Below are 18,899 nucleotides of genomic sequence, written 5' to 3'. Positions count from 1 at the left end.
ATGAAAATTTAAATATTACTAAATTGATATATAGATAGACCCAAGCTCTATTTATACTTATATATTAAAATAAGATTCAAAAGATTCATAGGATCTTCCTCACACTGGCACATGGTACACACTTACTATAATTTTTTATTTACATTTTATAAAAGTAGTTAATTTTTTATTTTGATAATTTTAATATGTTTAAATTTAAATTTTAATCTTTAAATTTTAATTTTTAAAATGTAATTAATTAATTTAAATAGTAAATATTAGATTTATAAATACAAAAAGTAGATATATTAAATTATTTAAAATAAAGTAAGATAATTAAAATTTAAATGTAAAAAGTGTAAAAATTTAAAGTCATGATTGTTTGAACCGGGCTAACCGATCAGGGTATTAGTTTGAAAGAAGCATCAGGCCAGTTGACATGTAAACTAATACAAACCGAACCAAGATAAAAAAATTAATTGAATTAATTTTATTTTATTTTTTAAATATATTTTTAATAATTTATTTAATCAAACTATATAAACTATTCACATACCAATTTGATGACTAATTCAATTTTAAAAATTATAATTAAAATATATTTTAATTTTTAAAATTTTATTTTATTTTAGAAATTGATATAAACCGACACTAGATAATGAAATAAAGCAATATAATCATAGTTTATTTAAAGTTTAAAAATAAAGTTAAAAAGTTAAAATTCCCAAAACAGAACTCACATGCCAAGCCCTAACCTCTAAACTTCCCAGATCGCCTCTCAAGTCTCACTACCGACTACCGCCTTTGCTCTCACTACCAACCACCGGCCACACCTTTGCTCTCACCACTGCCTATCCCATCGGTTTCTTTGGAGCACTCTTCTCTCATCTCCTTTGAAGGGTTAGTTTTATTACCATGTTTTTTTTTCTGTGTTCAATGCCAAGTAGGATTATTGTCTCATGTTCTTGATGTTGAAGGTTACGAATTGCTGGGTTATTTTGTGCATGTTTAAATTAATTGAAGATTTTTGTAATTTAAGACATAGTTGCCGCACTTGTGTTTGAATGATTTCGGTGGTGGGATTAAATTTGAAAGGAATATTTGAAAGGGTTGTATTAAAAAATGGAGGAAGTGTGAAGAATGATGAAGAAATGCATAATTGGAAGTAACGCCAACATGTTTGTAGCTTTTGTTGAATGAGATGAGTTTATATGTACTATCAGTAGAATTTTGATAATTTATTCTGTTAATTTGATAACTGAATGTATTGGTGGTTGCTAGTAATTGTCTTTTAAGTGGCTAGTTACAATGTATCGAGAAGCCTGCTTGTAGTGTTGATGATAATTTACAACAAATTATGTGGCAAAAGCAGGTTTGAGTTTGCTTGTAGTGTGTTTCAACAATCAGCACTTATTTTGTTAATTTAACTTTTGTTAGTTTTTGGCATTTATTTATTTTTAATTATGAATAAATTTTATTTAAAATTAATTTTTTGTTTGATTTTATATTGTTTTTAAAACTTCAATTTTAGCATATTTGGATTTGGATTTTTGCGGATTTCTATATCCAGCGGATAATGATATTTAATTTGGATGCGGATTTGGATAATGATATTCGGATATTTGTGGATTTGGATAATCCAGAAAATGCAGAAATCTGACCTACTGCCATTCCTACTTTGTTTCGCTTGCAAGAAGAAAGTTATAACTTCAAAGTTTTAAGATCATCCATGCATTTACTTGAGTTGCACCGGTTTTCTCATATTTGCCACCAACTTTGGGGATAGGGTTTCCCTCTAGAAAAGTTTGCTACTGACATATTACGCAGCTTCACTTAAATTTAAAGCTTCTATAAGGTTATTGTTTTTGTTGGTTTGAAAAATTGCTTCCCAAATTCAATATCGATCATAAATCTCGACTTTATGTGTTTTAGTTTTGCTCCATATGAATGCCTTTGGTTACATGTTATTTGGGTCATTGATTCAATATTGCAAAATGAAGTCTTAACTGTTCTCGATGAATCACTTCTTTCTTTGGCATGCCTGCCCACCCCATTATGAAAAGTTGTCAGTGAAACAGATCACAAGGCTGATCTTGGTGGTTCTTCAGTAACTAATTTGTCTCAAAATTTATGTTTTTGGTTTATATTGTCTAAATTTGTATGCTTTAACTACCGTGTCTACTTTTTTTTTTCTTCCCTTTTTCTTTTTATGTTGATTTTATGGTGGATGTTATTTTCTTGATGCCTGGCATTCTGGGTTATATTCATTTTATTAGTCAATATGAATTGTATTAGAGTATTGAGCTTCCAGTGGAGCTCTAATATTTTTATTACAGCTATTATTGCTTCTCTGGCCTTGTTTTGTAAAAGAAAAAATCGGCTTGGTTGGTTTTATAACCAAACTGGCCGAAAAAATGGTTGGTCGGTTTCCTTGGTTTTTATACAAATTTGGTTCGCTTTATACAAATAGGGAAGTCAGTTAAGTTGGTTTTCTATTTTTCTGAACTGAATCAACTGATTGCGCACCCTTAGTTTTGAGTCTCAAGTAGTTTTACCTTTTCTGTTACAGAGCAAAGATGCCATCAATGGCGGAATCCCAACAACCCAACGGCAACATCTCTTTTAAGCACAACCGAAATAATAACAACAAACCCAATTTCTTTGCCAGGTTCATTCTTCACACTCTGTCTCTTTTTCTAAGAATTGGAATTTGAATCTAATAATTACTTTTAATTTGCAGGAGACAAAAGATTTTAGAGCATCGGAAGTCGCTTCCTATTGCTTCAGGTTTGTTAGATTCCTACAGTCTCTTCCTTGGATTAAATTACTTTTAATTTTATGCCTTTTCTATTTAAAAATACAAAGGTTGATCCTTTTTATTGTAGTTGAGAGAAGACTTGTTGAGGTGGTTCAAGAGAATGATGTCTTAATCATTGTTGGAGAAACTGGAAGTGGGAAAACAACCCGTGCGTAATACTTTCTTTGGGTTTTTATTTTTAACTGCAATTGATAACGTTGTGATATTTATAGGCTGTTATATTTCTATGTAGAGATACCTCAGTATTTATTTGATTCTGGGTTCTGCCATGATGGAAAAACTATTGGGGTAACGCAGCCGAGGCGTGTTGCTGCGGTCACAGTTGCGAAAAGGGTAGCTGAAGAATGTGGTGTTGAGTTGGGACAAAAAGTTGGGTATTCAATTAGGTTTGAGGATGTCACCTCAAGCTCAACAAGGATCAAGTACATGACTGATGGATTACTTCTTAGGTAATCTTCTTTTGTTAAAGACATCTTGTTTTATATTGTTTAGTTATGCTGGAGTTGATGTTTAGCTGGTTTGATAATTTTTTTTTTCCCTCTTTCAGGGAGGCATTATTGGATCCGTATCTCTGTAGGTATTCAGTGATAGTTATTGATGAAGCTCATGAAAGAACTGTCCACACTGATGTATTGTTGGGTTTGCTTAAAAGGGTACAAAATGTGAGGTCCAACTATATAAAAGATCAAACTAGTGTTGGTCATAAGAGGGCAAGCAATGGTGCAATCTTGGAGAAAGAAAATGCTGATCCCTGCATTGGTGTTTTAAAGCAATGCCAGGGGAGGAATTTGTCACCTTTGAAATTGATCATCATGTCTGCCAGCTTGGATGCACATGTTTTCTCTAAATACTTTGGTGGTGCAAAAGCTGTTCGTGTTCTAGGACGACAATTTCCAGTTGGTGTATTCTATACCGTCAATCCCCAGACTGATTATCTGGATTCTGCTATTGTCACCATATTCCAGGTTTGTTGGCAGTACTCTTTTAGTTGTCTTCATTTTTTATTTTATCTTTGCACTGGTTCTGGGGTTCAAATTTTTATGACAATGACAGTGTGTTTCTCGTTACCAGAATCATTTGTTTATTATATTTTTGTTTGTAGTTATATGTTGAAGGTATACCTTTATGATTTGTAGTTATATTTTTATGATTTGTGGGGAATGCCTTCTCCTAAAAAATGCCATTGGAATACTTTTGTAAAATATTGACCGTATGGATCCTGATGTGTACTTACACTTTATTAGATTCATTCGGAGGAGGCTCCTGGTGACATTCTTGTGTTTTTGACTGGGCAAGAAGAGATTGAATCGGTTGAAAAACAAATCCATGAGAATTTACAACGGTTACCTGAAGATAAGCGGAACATGAAAACAGTTACTATATTCTCATCCCTTCCTTCAGAACAACAAATGCGAGTTTTTGCACCTGCTCCTGCAGGGTTTCGTAAGGTAGCTTCATAAATTATTTAATAGTGTGTATAAACGGGTGATCTTTGATATAGTAATTAATGTAAGGAATACACAGTGTATGATGTTGCCAGAATGAGAATTATGTGCAATGTAATGTCCTTACATTGCTGAAATCATGTTTTATCTGATTACTCTTAATGTTAAAACGAGAATAGGGTAGCAAGGGCTTATATTCTCTAAATGCAATCTATGTTGATCAAACTTGTATTACTGCTTTTATGTTTACAGTATGATACAACTTTACCTTAAAGATGTCTTTAACTTGAATAATAAATTTAGTCTTGTAGACCATTTTTTGTTGGTTGACATCTATTTTATTTATTTCTGCTTTATTGTTTTAGTTTGTCAAATAAAATTTGATGAAACCTTCATTCAGGCGATCAGTTAATCATGTCAATGCATTGTTATGTTTAGGTTATACTAGCAACTAATATTGCTGAGACATCCGTGACAATACCTGGAATTAAGTATGTTGTAGATCCTGGAGTTGTAAAAGCTCGTTCTTATGATCCAGTCAAGGGGATGGAATCATTGATTATTGTTCCAACCTCAAAAGCACAAGCAATACAGAGAAGGTAGGGGATGAATGATAAACATTTTTCTTTTACGTTTAACTTTTTTTTTTTTAATCTCAGTTTATTGAGTGGTTTTCAAGAAGGATTGAGGGAGTGGTTGTTGCTGGCATTTTGGCTTAAACTGTGTCATTCTATTTTATGCTTCTTAAGTGACCTGCATTTCAATTTTGTTTGTGTTTTACCTATTAATATTTGGCCCTTTCTCTTATGTTTATAATTGAAGGTACTTGGCAAATGAGATGGTTAAGATGGAAGTTCTTTTAAAAAATAATGATATATTCTTTCTTGCTCTAGTGGACGTGCAGGGCGTGAAGGACCTGGGAAGTGTTTCCGTCTCTATCCTGAGAGCGAGTTTGAAAAGCTTGAGGATTCAACCAAGCCAGAGATTAAGCGCTGCAACCTCTCAAATGTCATTTTGCAGCTCAAGGCCCTGGGTGTCGATGATATATTTGGGTTTGACTTCATAGAGAAACCCTCAAGGTGAATTTCTCTAGAGGCTTTCCTTAATTTATTTGTGCATCTATGCAAATTTTTTTCTAGTTATTTCTTGATCCTTGAACATTGATGGAACTTGATTAGGTTAATTTTAGCTAATTGTGTAGATCTCTTTTGCTTTATGTTATCATCTTTTGCAGATCATAGAACATTGATTGTGTGATAAAATCATCTACCTGATTTTGATCACTGCTTAATATTGAGCAAATTTGGATAAAGTGAACTTTTTAATTACTGCTTTATATGGTGTATAATGGTGAATGACTCTTTTTTGCATTTGAACAGCGCAGCTATTAAAAAGTCATTGGAGGAGTTGATCTTGCTAGGTGCTTTAACTGATGAATTCAAACTGTCGGATCCAGTTGGTCGTCGAATGGCTCGGCTCCCATTAGATCCTGTTTATTCTAAAGCTCTCATCCTAGCTAGCCAATTCAAGTGCCTGGATGAAATGTTAATTGCTGTCGCAATGCTTTCAGTAGAATCTATTTTTTATGAGCCACGTGAGAAGTTGGATGAGGTATTATATTGTCTGCGACAAACTTCTGTCCTTGTTATGCATGTGGACTTAAATGTTTTGATTTAGTTCTATGTTCTTTTCTACCGGTTAATGATGAAAACACATAAAATCCCTTTTTTCTTATTGGACAGGCAAGAACTGCAAAGAAATGCTTTGCAAGTTCCGAGGGAGACCATCTCACTTTGATTAATGTTTATCGAACGTCTATTGAGTTATTGGAGAAGAGAAAGTCTGAGATTGGCAAAGATAAGGCTGAAAAAGTTATGAGAAAGTGGTGCAAGGAAAACTTCATCAATAGCCGTTCTTTACGGCATGCTCGTGACATCCACAGGTTGGATACACACATGCCCGTATGTAGTTTGTTGGGACTTTCTCTCTTATTTCGCACACATTAAAACTCTTCTGTAAACAAGAGTCTTGAAAATGTATCTCCGAAAATTTGTAAGTATGCCTTGCTAAGTCTATTAGTTGCTTCATTGCAGTCAAATCTGCCGACTTGTTGAACAAATAGGCCTTTGCATTTCTTCTTGTGGAGACGACACAATTCAGTTCCGCAGATGCCTTGCTGCTGCTTTTTTCCTCAATGCAGCTTTGAAGCAACCTGACGGAACATACAGGTATGGATATGATTTGATAGTAGCTTTTAGAGCATTCATTTTTAAGGATGCATTCATCTTTCTACATGATCTTCCCTTGCTTTATATTCTCATTTGATCGTATTAGATCAGCATTTAGTGTTTGTTTAGTTGTTCAAGAGGTCTGAACTATAAGTTCCTTACATTTACCTAACCAAATGACAGGGCTTTGGCAAGTGGTGAGGTGGTGCAGATCCATCCAACATCTGTGTTATTCCGAACAAAAGCGGACTGCATTATTTTCAACGAGTTTGTCAAAACTACTAATAAGTACATCCGCAATATAACAATAATTGATGGCCTTTGGTTGACAGAGTTAGCCCCCCACTATTATGCCAAGCAGGAGTAGCAGTTTTCATATGAGTACTAACTGGTAATTTCCTTTTGACTATTCTTTTCCTTTTATCAATTGATTATGTTGTTGAAGTTCTACATCAATGACATTTCACTTTTGCTTTGGAACTGGTTAATTTGTACTGGGTTTTTCCAGGTAAGGGGCAGAGAAAATAAAAGAATGTGTTCAGTGATATCTGTAACGGAATGGATTATTCCAAGTTGTACTGCCTTAATTTAGGTATAATATATGCTTATATTGCTTGGATTCTTCATTTTTCTTGAAATACTCGTGTTTGACTCCTATGTTCGACCAATGCATATCTAGATGTGGGTATAGTGATTGGATCATCCAAGGACCCCCTGGAGACCATGAACATCTTGGAAAAGATTGAAAATACCTGTGTTTAACATGTACCAATACCTGAGGGTCATAATATATGCAATTTCTGTGTGCCTACATAATAATTTAAAAATTCAGAATAGATCTTTTTGCTCTTTAGCTTGAATGTTGGGTGGGATTCCTTGCATGTTTGAATTTGCCATTTACTTATCCTTTGACATCTATTAATTCCCAGATCCGTTTGTTTGATTTTTGTTTGCCTTGCAACAGCAAAAATATGTTGATTGCGGATTTGCATCCGTAAGTAGATATCTATTGTTTGCCTTTGAGATACTTGGGCGTGACGAAATCATTCCAACAATGGAATTCAAAAAGCATAGCTCAGTACTTCTGGAAGGCTTCTCTCAGTTTGTAGGACTTCAAATATGGAAGTTGATGGAGGCCCCTTGAACTTGAAGGGAAGAGCTCTCTCCAATCTGTACACTTGGGATGGAGTTATTAATCTTTGTATGTCATGTTAATCCAAGTTACGTATTCCAACACTGATCGTGAACATGAAGGTAAGGTTTCCTCCAGGTCTTAACAGGGCTAATCTTTTCAAGTGTAGTTTGTTTGTAATGATCTCTCTTTGGTTAGCTAGTTTCGCCATTGTTGTTTTTTCAAGAATAGCTTGTAAAGGATTAGAATATTGTTTGAACCTTATAAGTAAAAGAATAACTTATAGCACAAGTTACACTGGGAAAAAATTGGTTAAAGGGTATGTATGGTCCCAATCAGGTCGGGTCAGGTTGGGTCGAATTAGGTCTGATCTGATGAGTTAAGATTTTTACTTGCTTCACAAAAGTGATATCAAAAGCTTGTTTCATATGTTTTTTTAGCCCAATTTTAGAGGGATGTGGAAAGTAATTGATTTGAATTTTTTATTTGGTGTCTACTTTCATCACGTGCCATTGAACCAATGACTTGTCTGTAGTTTGTTTTGTTATTAAGAAATTGTGTTTTGTATTAATATTTTATAATGAAATTATTTCATTAAAAATAATTTTGATCTTTACTGATTCATATTACAAAAGAAAGAAAAGATTAGTAATGAAGTTTCAGATGCAGGAATCATTTTTATGTGGTGTTGGGCTAACTATTTTTTCAATTGTTTGGTTCATTGTTTTGCCAATTACAGCTTTCACCGTATAGGTGCTTATTACAGGCTGGGCTTGTATTGGCATTCATTACCCCACCCAATAGATGGCCTCTTTAAGGCATCAAGGAATAATTTAAAAATATTCCTTCAATATTGCCCTTTTATGATCTGATGGTAATGATCTCTTCTTATCTACTGAGATATCTTTTTGGTTTTCTTTTTCTTTCTTTCAATACTTAAAAATATTTTTTTATTTGAAGTGTTTAATATTAATAAATATTAATTTTAAATAAATTAAAAATTATCTTTAGAAATATATTTTTTATTTAATAAATTAAAACAACAATGAAATTAATTTTATAAATAAAATATTATTTCAAATTTATACCTAATATATTCTATAACATGATTATATTAGTAAGCCAGACAATGTTATATCATACATGTGTATTTCATTCAATCAACGCAACATCTATTTTATATTTATTCCATTTTCACCTCACGGTTATCATTTCTACAAACCAAAGGTGCCGCTAGAGTGATGGTAGATTAAAGAAATCAATATTCATCTTCAATTTTTATTATTAAAAAAGAATGGTTATTTTAGGTGTTTTTGAAATTATACAAAATAATAAATCTGTTGAAATAAATGATTGTTTAAGTAATTTATAATGTTTTAGCTTTCTGTTGAAATCGTTATTAGAACTTAGAGGAGATTAGTCTCAAAAAGAAAGTATATAATTTTTGCAGTCAACCTCAAAGGGTGGGTCTAGAATTTATGAAATACAATTGTAGTAACAGTGTTATGTATTTATATTCATTTTATCCGCCAACTCATATAATAAAGTGGGTCAGTGAAACAATTGGAATATAATGGAAAGCACTTAATGTTAAAAACTAAGAAGAACACCTTTTCTTCTGTTTTTTTTTTTCTTGTTTCTACTCAAGACTCCAAAACTAGTCATATGAAGTGGCTTCAAGTTTTGTTTAGTAATCACAATATTTTCAGGAAAAAAAGTGTTTCCATTTAAAAAAAGGATCTTGAAAACTAAAAAAGGTTTCTTTTTGCTGATAAAGAATATTAATATATAAGATATTTATAGAAATCATGTAATAATATAAATTTATTATATTTTGGATTAGATCCATTTTAAAATTTTATGAAATAAAGCTAAATTAAAAATGTATTAACTTGATTTAATTAATTTCAAATCAAATTCATCCGAAACCATCCATAAAGTCTATGAATTGTATTTAAATAAGTTGTTATTACGTTAAGTCCTTGTATTAGAAAGATTAGATCAAATTAATCTCTTTATTACTACAGGGATCGATTTAGTTTTTGTTAGAGTTGTGTCACCTAAATTCCTATTAAATAAAATAAGAGATTGCTTGCAAGTTAAATTAACAAAATATATTTTCTTTCTAGAAAATTTAGTATTATTAGTATAATTTATTTGACTTATGAATTTAGCCTATAAGTAAACTCTTTTACAACATTAGAAAACACACCATTAAAGATTAGAACTCATAACGGTTTTGAAAATTTTTTTATTTACGTTTTGAGGGTTCTTTGTTTTCGGGTTTTGGGGTTTAGTTTTTATCTCTATCTTTTGTACTCTTCGTTCTTTTGCCATTCTAGTAAAATTATCTTTACTTGTGGTTTTTTATCCTCTTTAGAGGGGTTTTTTCACGTTAAATTCGTGTGTTCAATTTCTCAATTACTTCCGCTATTTTTTACTTGTTCGTTGCTTAATCGGGTCAATCCCCAACAAGTGGTATTAGAGCTAGTTCAATTTTCGTAGATCAACTCGTTCAGAGATGACAACAATAAGGTTTGATATTGAGAAGTTCGATGGTGTCACAAATTTCAATCTGTGATAAGTTCGGATGATGACAATTCTAGTTCAGAATGGATTGAAAAAGGTTGTTCTCACTACAGCAAAACAGGTTTTTAGTGGCGTTTGGATAAAAAGCGCCGCTATAGATCGATAGTTAGAGGCGCTTTTTGAAAAACACAGTTATAGATCAAGAATTAATGGCGCTTTTTTAAAAAAGCCGCTATAGGTTGATCATTAGCGGTGCTTTTTGAAAAACGCCGTAAAAAAATTAAGCACAACACCGTCGTTTTATGTTGAGCTTTAGTGGCATTAGCGGCGATTTTTGAAAATTGCCGTTATAGATCTAGCATTAGCGGCGCTTTTTGAAAAACGCCGCAAAAAATTCAGTAAGGGCTTTAGTGGCATTAGCAACGCTTTTTGAAAAACACCATTATAGATCAAGCTTTAGCAGCACTTTGTCAAAAACGCCGCAAAAAATATTTTATCTGTCTATTTATTATTTAACTGGTTTATTTATATTAATTAAAAATAATTTATTTTTAATTGAATATTTAAATTCTTCAAAAAAATAATGACACGTAAAAAAATTTAAAAGTAAAAACATAGAAAAATATTTGTTAAAAATGAAAAAAAAATAAAATACTATTATTTAAAATAATTTTAAAGTTTTTTGGGTATATGACGGATTGTTTTTTAATTTATATATTGAATAATTTCTTATATAATCATAAAAGAGATAGTATTAAATTTAAAATATTGAATTAATTATCATTATAGTTTAGGGTTTAGGGTTTATGAGTTACTATTTTAAGGCTTATGGATTGTGGTTTATGGTTTATGGTTTATGGTTTAGGGGTTGGGGTTTAAGGTTTAAGGGTTAGGTGTTCACGGTTTAAGGGTTATGTTTTATGATTTAAGGGTTAGGGGATAAGGGTTAGAGGTTTAGGGTTTAGATTAATTAGTGTTTTTTAATTTATATATTAAATAATTTTTTATATAATTGTAAAAGAGATAATATTAATTTTAATATATTAAAATTATGATTATAGTTTAAATTATTTAAGAGATAATAGATAAACTTTATATATATTAAATGATTTAGGATTTAAGGCTTACTTGAGATTTGTTAAATGATGAAATTTTATACAATAAATTAATGCCTTTATATTTAAAAATATTTAATCTAAACCATTTGATATATTTAAATATTAGATTTAAAAAAACATTGATAAATAAATAAAAAAAAGTAACAAATTGATATGGATAGGTAACTATCTATTTTGGATAGGACCAAATTATAACAAATAAAAATGAAATACAAAAACTAAAGCATTCCACATCGAACATCTAACAAAATAGTTATATTTTAGTTAGGAAGAAATATCTTTAATAAAATGGAGATTAGATCAGAAAAGAATAATTTAAAATCATGATTAACGTCTCAATCTTTAATAGAAATTTGATATGTGAGAGATTGATTGCTTACATTGGATAATTCTAACTTAATAATTAATTATAGCCATTTAATCATTTGTTTTCTTATTAAAATATAAGATATTTATTTTGAGACAACTTGTTTTTTTTTATTATAAAAATCCAATTTCTAAAAAATAGTAATAATAATTTTTTTATAAAATCACTAAACTAATAATTTTAGTAGACAAAATAAATATTTTTATAAAAATATTCTTTAAATATTTAGTAGTATCAAAGGCATTAGCGGCGTTTTTATCATAAACGCCGCAAAAGATAACCAATAAAGGCGTTTTTTGTGCAAAAATAATTTTGTTTTAATAAAAACGGCGCCGTTCTATTGGATTTCTTAGTGGCGCTTTTGGCGAAACGCCGCAATATGTTAGGCTTTAGCGGCGCTAGTGAAAAAACACCGCAAAAAGTTATTCTGTTTTAATCAAAACAATGCCGTTTTATTTGATTTTTTAGTGGCGTTTTTGTTAAAACGCCGCAATAGGTCGGGCTTTAGCGGCGCTAGGTGAAAAATGCCGCAAAATGTTATTTTGTTTTAATCAAAACAGTGCCTTTTTATAGGTTTTTTAGTGGCGTTTTTTGGTTAAACGCCGCAATATGTAGGGATTTAGTGGCGCTAGTGGATAAACGCCGCAAAGGTTGATTTCTTTTAGGCAAAATGTCGTCCTTTTGCTCTCCTCCTTTTTTACCCAACCAATAACCTCGATGAACCTTATTCATTTCCCCTTTCTTCTGAATTTCATTTCCCCCTTTTTTCGGAGTCTGAAATCCCTAAATTTCTCCAAAAATTTGTAGCACAACCTTTTTTCTCTGCTTTTTTTCCCCAACCTTTTCTCTTTACTCTTTCTTCCCCTCTTGAAATCCTTAAGTTCCACCTAAAATCAGCAGCCCAACTATTTTTCCCCAAATCGGCAGCCTTGAAATTGATTTTGAAGGTTTGTTCTCGGGTATTTTGAACTCATAACAATGCCTTATATGTTGTTGTTGCCGACAATAGAAACAAGGTTGTTTATCTATTCCTATATATGATCGATCCTTGAATGATTGCTGTGTTTTTATTGTTACTGTTTGATATATCTGAACTCTTTCCGGTAGTTATAGTTAGCTTGTTCTCATTGGATTATCCTTGCTAAAACTTTATGCTATGTTTTAATGAGATTTTGGCGTATATTCCAGACTCCTTTGATAAGATACATCCATATTCCATGGCATAGAAACTGTAACTTTGCCTGCATTTTGAGCTCCATAGTAGTCTATAACAAATAACAATAAGTTGTTTTAGAGATTGAGAGAATTAGAAGGTAATAAGGTTCCGGACCAGATATTTGGAGAAGGTTGGTTATCTTTTGTGATATGACATCGAGTATTATCTGCCTTTCTTCTCTTACTATCACATCCTTCCCTGCTTGATATGGGTTTATTATATAAAAATTAATATAAAAATTAAGCCTTATTATATAAGTTTTCATGGCTACTTTGTTGTGATATAAATACAATATATATAATTTCATGGTTGTTCATGGCTGTTCATCTTTAGATTAATTTTTGAATTATTATTTTGTTAAGCCAATTTTTTTTATCTTCAAATGCATTTTGGATGGAAGTATTTAAATAGATGTTTGGAAAATACATTAATGGATCATGTTTTTATAGCTTCTTGGTTTAGAAAATACATTAATGGATCATGTTTTTAACTTATTTAATTCTTGTTTATCCTTAGATTATTTTTTAATTTCATGGCTGTTCATTGTTTGCAGGTGTAATTTAATTTGCTGGAATATAGCATTACTGTTATTCTGGGTATTAGTCTTATTTATAAAGGAATATTAAATGAATTTGATTTCATTAGCATTACACTTCCATAACACTACTTAGTACACATTGTTTTGCAAGTTGATTTTGTCTGGTTACTATGATAGTTTGGGAAGGTAAATAGATTAAATTTCATGTTTTTTTTATGGACGTTTTATTCGGAGGAATTTAATTTGACAGAAATCGTGTTTTTGTTTTCTTTTCTATATAATTTTCTTAAGGATATGGAAACAAGCTGGATGGTGTACTCATATGCTAGTAGGACCCAGTGGTGCAATTTCATCTGTTCGTATCATTAACTCAGAAGGTTTAGTGGTCATCTATAACATTTTAGTCATCGATATTAAGCATTTATGACATAACAATTGTATTCTAAAGAATCTTAGGCATTTATTTATAAGCATTGGCTTTTTTTTTACATCCTTCATGTTTTATGCAGGGAAAAGTCGTCTCTACACTTGTGGGCCATACACAGCACATCTCTTTTGTGGTTTGGCCTCAGTATGATACAATTTATTCGGCATCATGGGATCACTCTGTCAGAAAATGGGATGTCGAGACAGGCAAATATTTGTCTGATATAGTATGTCTATTTGTCTCTTTCTTTCTCCCTCTATATCCATTTTTTATTTTATTTGCATGCACTTGTGTTCTATGTTTAGATGTACCATTTTTGTTCATCTGAGAAAAAAGGGTAAAAGGATATTATTTCTTAGGTTTCTTTCATTTACTTTACTTCCCTAACCCGGTCCCTCTTTTGTTTTCATGCACAGTTCTGTGGCAAGGCCCTCAACTGCATTGATATAGGAGGTGAAGGATTGGCTCTCACCGCAGCTGGTGGTTCCGATCTAGTTCTTAGAATATGGAATCCTCGTAAACCAGGTCTGTCATTCATAATTTCATGTATGATATTATATATTTTTTCTTTTCGCTTCTTTTTCTCCTACTTGTTGCATGTGCAGACACATGAAACCACTGAAACTGCATCTCATTTGAAACTTTTTTTTCTACTTTTCAAGGAACATCAGCACCCGTGTTTCAGTTCTCTTCACATAGTTCTTAGATTTCAGCTTACAAGTGGCACAATACGTCTCCTCTTCATTTAGTTTCTTCATCTTATGATGGGAAAGTAATATTGTGGGATCTAAGAACAACGGTACCGTTTTGTATTCTCTACATTCTCACAATTTAACTGTATATTGTTTTTTTGGATATCGTTTTGATGATTACTTTTTGTGTGGCAATAGCTCTTTTATGTTTTGACTGGTGGCAAATGGAACAGGAACAACCAACTACACTAGATTGCGGTCCAAGAACAATTTGCAGACTGCACATAATGACTGGCTCCTACCTCTCTACGAATGCTTGTGGGAGGCATTGCAGTAGCGAATAAGAATGGTATTGATCAACATGAGTTGACATCGTATGTGCTCTGAATCCGAATTCAGGTGTGAGTTTCAGATATTTTATGTGCAAAAAAGTATTAGAGTGCCTTATGTTTGTATGTTAGTTAAGCAGATTATAGATAGAACCTGCAGTAGGATCAACTAATTAGTTGATCAAAAACTACACCCAATTTTGTAATCGTCTACTTGCATATTTGCATAAACTTAATAATAATCTCGTGTAAACTAATTATTCTATTTTTTTATTTAATTGTTTTGTTTTCAACATTTTATTTTTATTTGAGTTGAAAGAAGAAAAACACGAATTACAATTTTGACTTAGAAAAGAGAATATTCATTAGCAACTTAATCAATTTAAATAATCAATGTGATATTTCACATTGGAATGAATATTCAAATCTTATATTTTACATGGTTATGATTTAAGTCCTTATTTCATTTAAGTAACTTCATTATAATATCTTATTTTATTGATATCTTTATATTTAATCTAATTTTTATTATTTATTTTAGTTTTGAATCTAAATTTTTATTTTAATATTTAAGATAACTTGAGTTCTAACTTTTGGATTTTAATTGTGTAATTAATTTATTATTTTAAATTCTAAATTTAAATTCATTGATTTTTATATTTAGTTTTAAATTTAAAATTTTAATAGAAAATTTAATTTAATTAATATTTTTTTATTTATCCTTAAAAGTATATAAAATAAATATTATTTAATTAAAATATTTTTTAAAGGTCATGTTCTTTAGTGGCGTTTGTGAGAAAAGCGCCGCTAAAGGTCTATTCTATAGTGCCATTTGTAGCAAAAGCGCCACTAAAGGTATGTTCTATAGCGGCGTTTGTGAGAAAAGCGCTGTTAAAGGTCATGTTATTTAGCGGCGTTTGTAGGAAAAGCACCATTAAAAGTCATGTTCTTTAGCGGCATTTGTGGTAAAGCGCCGCTAAAGGTCATGTTCTATAGTGGCGTTTGTGGAAAAAGTGCCGCTAAAGGTCATGTTCTATAGCTGCGTTTTTTTACATAAATGTCTCAAAATGTTAGCGTCAAAAACCTGAGAATCTAAATCAAACAAAATGGGAAGAGCTTGATGAAAATGCCCTGTCTGCAATCCAGTGGTGCCTCGCGAATAGGGTATTGTAGGATGTATTGATGGAGAAAACGTCATCCGCATTGTGGAAAAGATTATAAACTTTTTATGCAACTAAGTCTCTGACTAACCATTTAGTGTTGAAACAACATCTATTTACATATCACATGAACAAAGATGAGTTTCTTAGATATTACATTAGTTAATTTATTTCTCTCTTGAATTATTTAAAGAATGTTGAGATTAAGATTGACGATAAAGATCAGACTATGCTATTATTGTGCTATTTACCCTCTCCATACAAGTCTTTCAAGGAGACCCTGATTTATGGCAGAGACAAACTCTCGTTCGAGAATGTGAATGGTTATTTGTTGAGTAAAGACAAACTTGACAATGAGTTTGGTTCGGATAGCAAGGCAGATAGGCAAGCTTCTGTTTTGGTAGCATCAAAGAAGTGAGACAAAAGGTGCCGCTATTGTAAGAAGTTAGGTCATGTCAAAGCATATTGTTATAAATTGTGAAATAAAATGGCTACTAAGAGTAACGAGGAAGATGTAGCCAGTGCTAATTTGGCTGATGAAAGCGATGATGATTTTTTGCTAATGTCAACGAGTGATAGCTTTGAGCTTACGTCCTAGTGGATCCTAGATATAGGATGTTCTTTCCACATGTATCCTAACAGAAAATGGTTCTCCACATACAGTTCGGTTAAAGGTAGAGTTGTATGCATGAGAAACGATTCATCCAATAAGGTAATTGGTATTGGTACTGTTAAAATTAGGATGCACGATGAGACGATTAGAACACTCTCAGATGTCAGGTATGTACCTGATTTACGAAAGAATCTCATCTCCTTGAGTATTTAATTTAAACTAGAAAGGTTACAGAATCAACATCGAGTTGAGTGAGATTAAGGTGTCTTGTGGAGCTTTCGTTTTGTTAAAAGGTAAAAAGACCAACAATCTTTATATTCTGAAAGATTCTACAATGACCGGTGAAACCGGTTATCCCTCGTCCGTTACGAAGTCAAAGTCAACTCGTTTGGAGCGGAGACAACTTGGTCATTAGGAAAAATGTATGACTGTTTCATTGAAGAGAGGTTCTCTTTTGGATGCAGGTTTTGAAAAGTTAATGAAAATCAAAGGCTAGAAGTCTTTGATTTGGTAGTGCACAAGTTAAAGGCTAGAAGTCTTCTAGCTTCTAAGCACAAATTCGACTCAGTTAGTTCCCTACATAGTTCAAGATAAGCCTGTGATGAGTTTTGGCAAAGATGGCATTGTGAGAATTTGTGTTCAAATAAGGAGGAAACATTTGTATTCTCAAAGCAAAGTTAAGAAGAAATTCTTAATAGTTTCTATATTTGAACCTCTAAACCATGCTCTTCAAGTCATCCACAAAAGTGGAATAGCCAAGGAATTATGCTAAGCCAAGGAATTATGCTAACCTTCCAATGTTATTCTCAAAAAGTCGTTTCTAATGTGGAGTTGTTCCCAATGAATTCGTTCTCAAAGGAAATTGTTCCCAAATATGCTCAAACAATGAAAAATATCTCTCAAATTACTACTGTTAATTGGATAGTTAGTAACAAAAAATAAGTATCTACAAAAATTAATATTAAAATAAAATATGAAATGAGGTAAAATAGGAATCACACTGTTTGCCAAGGCATTAATGCGCTGGACCTCTCAATCAATCCTACATATGTCAAACTAACTTTATTGGAGATATGTTTCTGTCAGAAGTAATTTTTAGTTTTTTTTAATACAATAAAATCTCAAACTCAACATCCACATATGGATGGCAATGGAGAGGGAGGGGGCAAATATTGTTAAATCTATCGTCGCTACACAGTTGGTATGCTTTGCTCCATCACCCACCCTGTTCCACTATGAATGCATAATCTTAAAAATTATTAGTTGCTCTATGGATGTTGGATGCATCCATCCCTCCCCAACTCACTTTATTTCAATTTAATTTGCTACTTATCTTTAATATTTTTAATATATTTAAAGTCAAGTAAATATTTAAAAATAATTATTCAAAAAATATTTAAATATAAAACATATGGATTTTCTCTATATTATGTTATAACATTTTTACCCTTTTAAGAGTTTATATATACATAGATAAAATGGTAATTTCATATAGTGGAGAGGGTCATGATGGGGCAGACAATTATCATAAGCGCTCCTTATCCACTATCTAAAATAAAAAATCCATCGGACTTGTCCTACATCCAACTTTCAAAAGAAAAAAACCGTTCTATTGGAAGTGGAATAGTTTGGAATCCATCGAGTGATTCAGATTTTGCCATCCCTACACCCGCACAGGCACTCATTTAAACTAACACACATTTAGCTTAAAATTTTAACACATTAAAAATTCAATAACAAAATGATTTTTCCTTTTAAAATTTATTTAAAATATATAAACCTTAATTTTATAATTAAATTTAAATAAAAATTTTAATATTGAGATAGGAATACCCCAAGTGGGACTAATTCAAATTATAAATCACCTCATTCAAGACTGAATCCAAATGGACTTATTTTGTTTGTTGGAAACTAAATGAACTCAACTTTTAAGTCCAACAGGTGGAGAGAAATGGTGGTACCAACTCAACTGGAAGGTACAGTTTTAAGCATAAAATATCTACTGACAGAAAACTTTCCAAGATTTTAGCCATGGTTTTCTTGATGAGAGGAAACGGTAAACAAGACCAAATTGTGCCTGTAATGTAAGTCATTCCAGGTCGTCGGTAAGCTTTCTTCTAATTGGTTTATTTTGCCTTCTAATGTGCTGATTTTCACAGTTTAACAAAATCCATTTATATAATACTCCATTTATATTTATAATAAAATAATGCTGATTTCTATCTACCATTATCAGTTGCATGATCATTATCCCATGGTTTATAATATGATATTGTATTAAAATTTTGAACATACTACCGGTGCTCTC

General features: G+C 31.6%; 1 protein-coding gene and 1 long non-coding RNA gene across 14 annotated transcripts; both read left to right on the top strand.

Annotated features, from left to right (window-relative positions):
* The first annotated feature begins 688 nt into the window (after positions 1-688).
* LOC107934771 (pre-mRNA-splicing factor ATP-dependent RNA helicase DEAH10) lies at positions 689-8,206 on the top strand. 6 transcript variants are annotated; one of them, XR_005906364.1, is made up of 15 exons: positions 690-879; positions 2,549-2,647; positions 2,720-2,766; positions 2,865-2,945; positions 3,041-3,246; positions 3,345-3,762; positions 4,042-4,245; positions 4,681-4,841; positions 5,136-5,321; positions 5,622-5,853; positions 5,985-6,184; positions 6,336-6,470; positions 6,654-6,861; positions 6,979-7,062; positions 7,435-8,206. XR_005906364.1 is itself a non-coding variant. In XM_016867281.2 (14 exons), exons 2-13 carry the CDS (start codon positions 2,556-2,558, stop codon positions 6,835-6,837), a joined length of 2,157 nt encoding a protein of 718 aa, XP_016722770.2. In that variant the 5' UTR covers positions 690-879; positions 2,549-2,555; the 3' UTR covers positions 6,838-6,861; positions 7,435-8,206. The 6 variants fall into 6 exon arrangements, 1 of the variants encoding a protein (XP_016722770.2); XR_001694049.2 differs by having other exon boundaries at positions 3,030-3,246; XR_005906366.1 differs by having other exon boundaries at positions 2,845-2,945.
* Positions 8,207-12,262: 4,056 nt separating this feature from the next.
* On the top strand, positions 12,263-15,075 carry LOC107934735 (uncharacterized). Of its 8 annotated transcripts, none has more exons than XR_005906360.1 (7): positions 12,264-12,563; positions 13,386-13,428; positions 13,662-13,747; positions 13,880-14,023; positions 14,214-14,322; positions 14,460-14,596; positions 14,723-15,075. It is a non-coding gene; the product is annotated as an uncharacterized lncRNA (long non-coding RNA). The 8 variants fall into 8 exon arrangements; XR_001694027.2 differs by having other exon boundaries at positions 13,386-13,556; XR_005906363.1 differs by having other exon boundaries at positions 12,264-12,632.
* The last annotated feature ends 3,824 nt before the right edge of the window (positions 15,076-18,899 follow it).

This window comes from Gossypium hirsutum, chromosome A12, assembly GCF_007990345.1.
Source record: "Gossypium hirsutum isolate 1008001.06 chromosome A12, Gossypium_hirsutum_v2.1, whole genome shotgun sequence".
Lineage (NCBI taxonomy): Eukaryota > Viridiplantae > Streptophyta > Magnoliopsida > Malvales > Malvaceae > Gossypium > Gossypium hirsutum.
The sequence above is the reverse complement of the archived record's forward strand: the minus strand, read 5'-3'. Positions and strand labels throughout refer to the sequence as shown.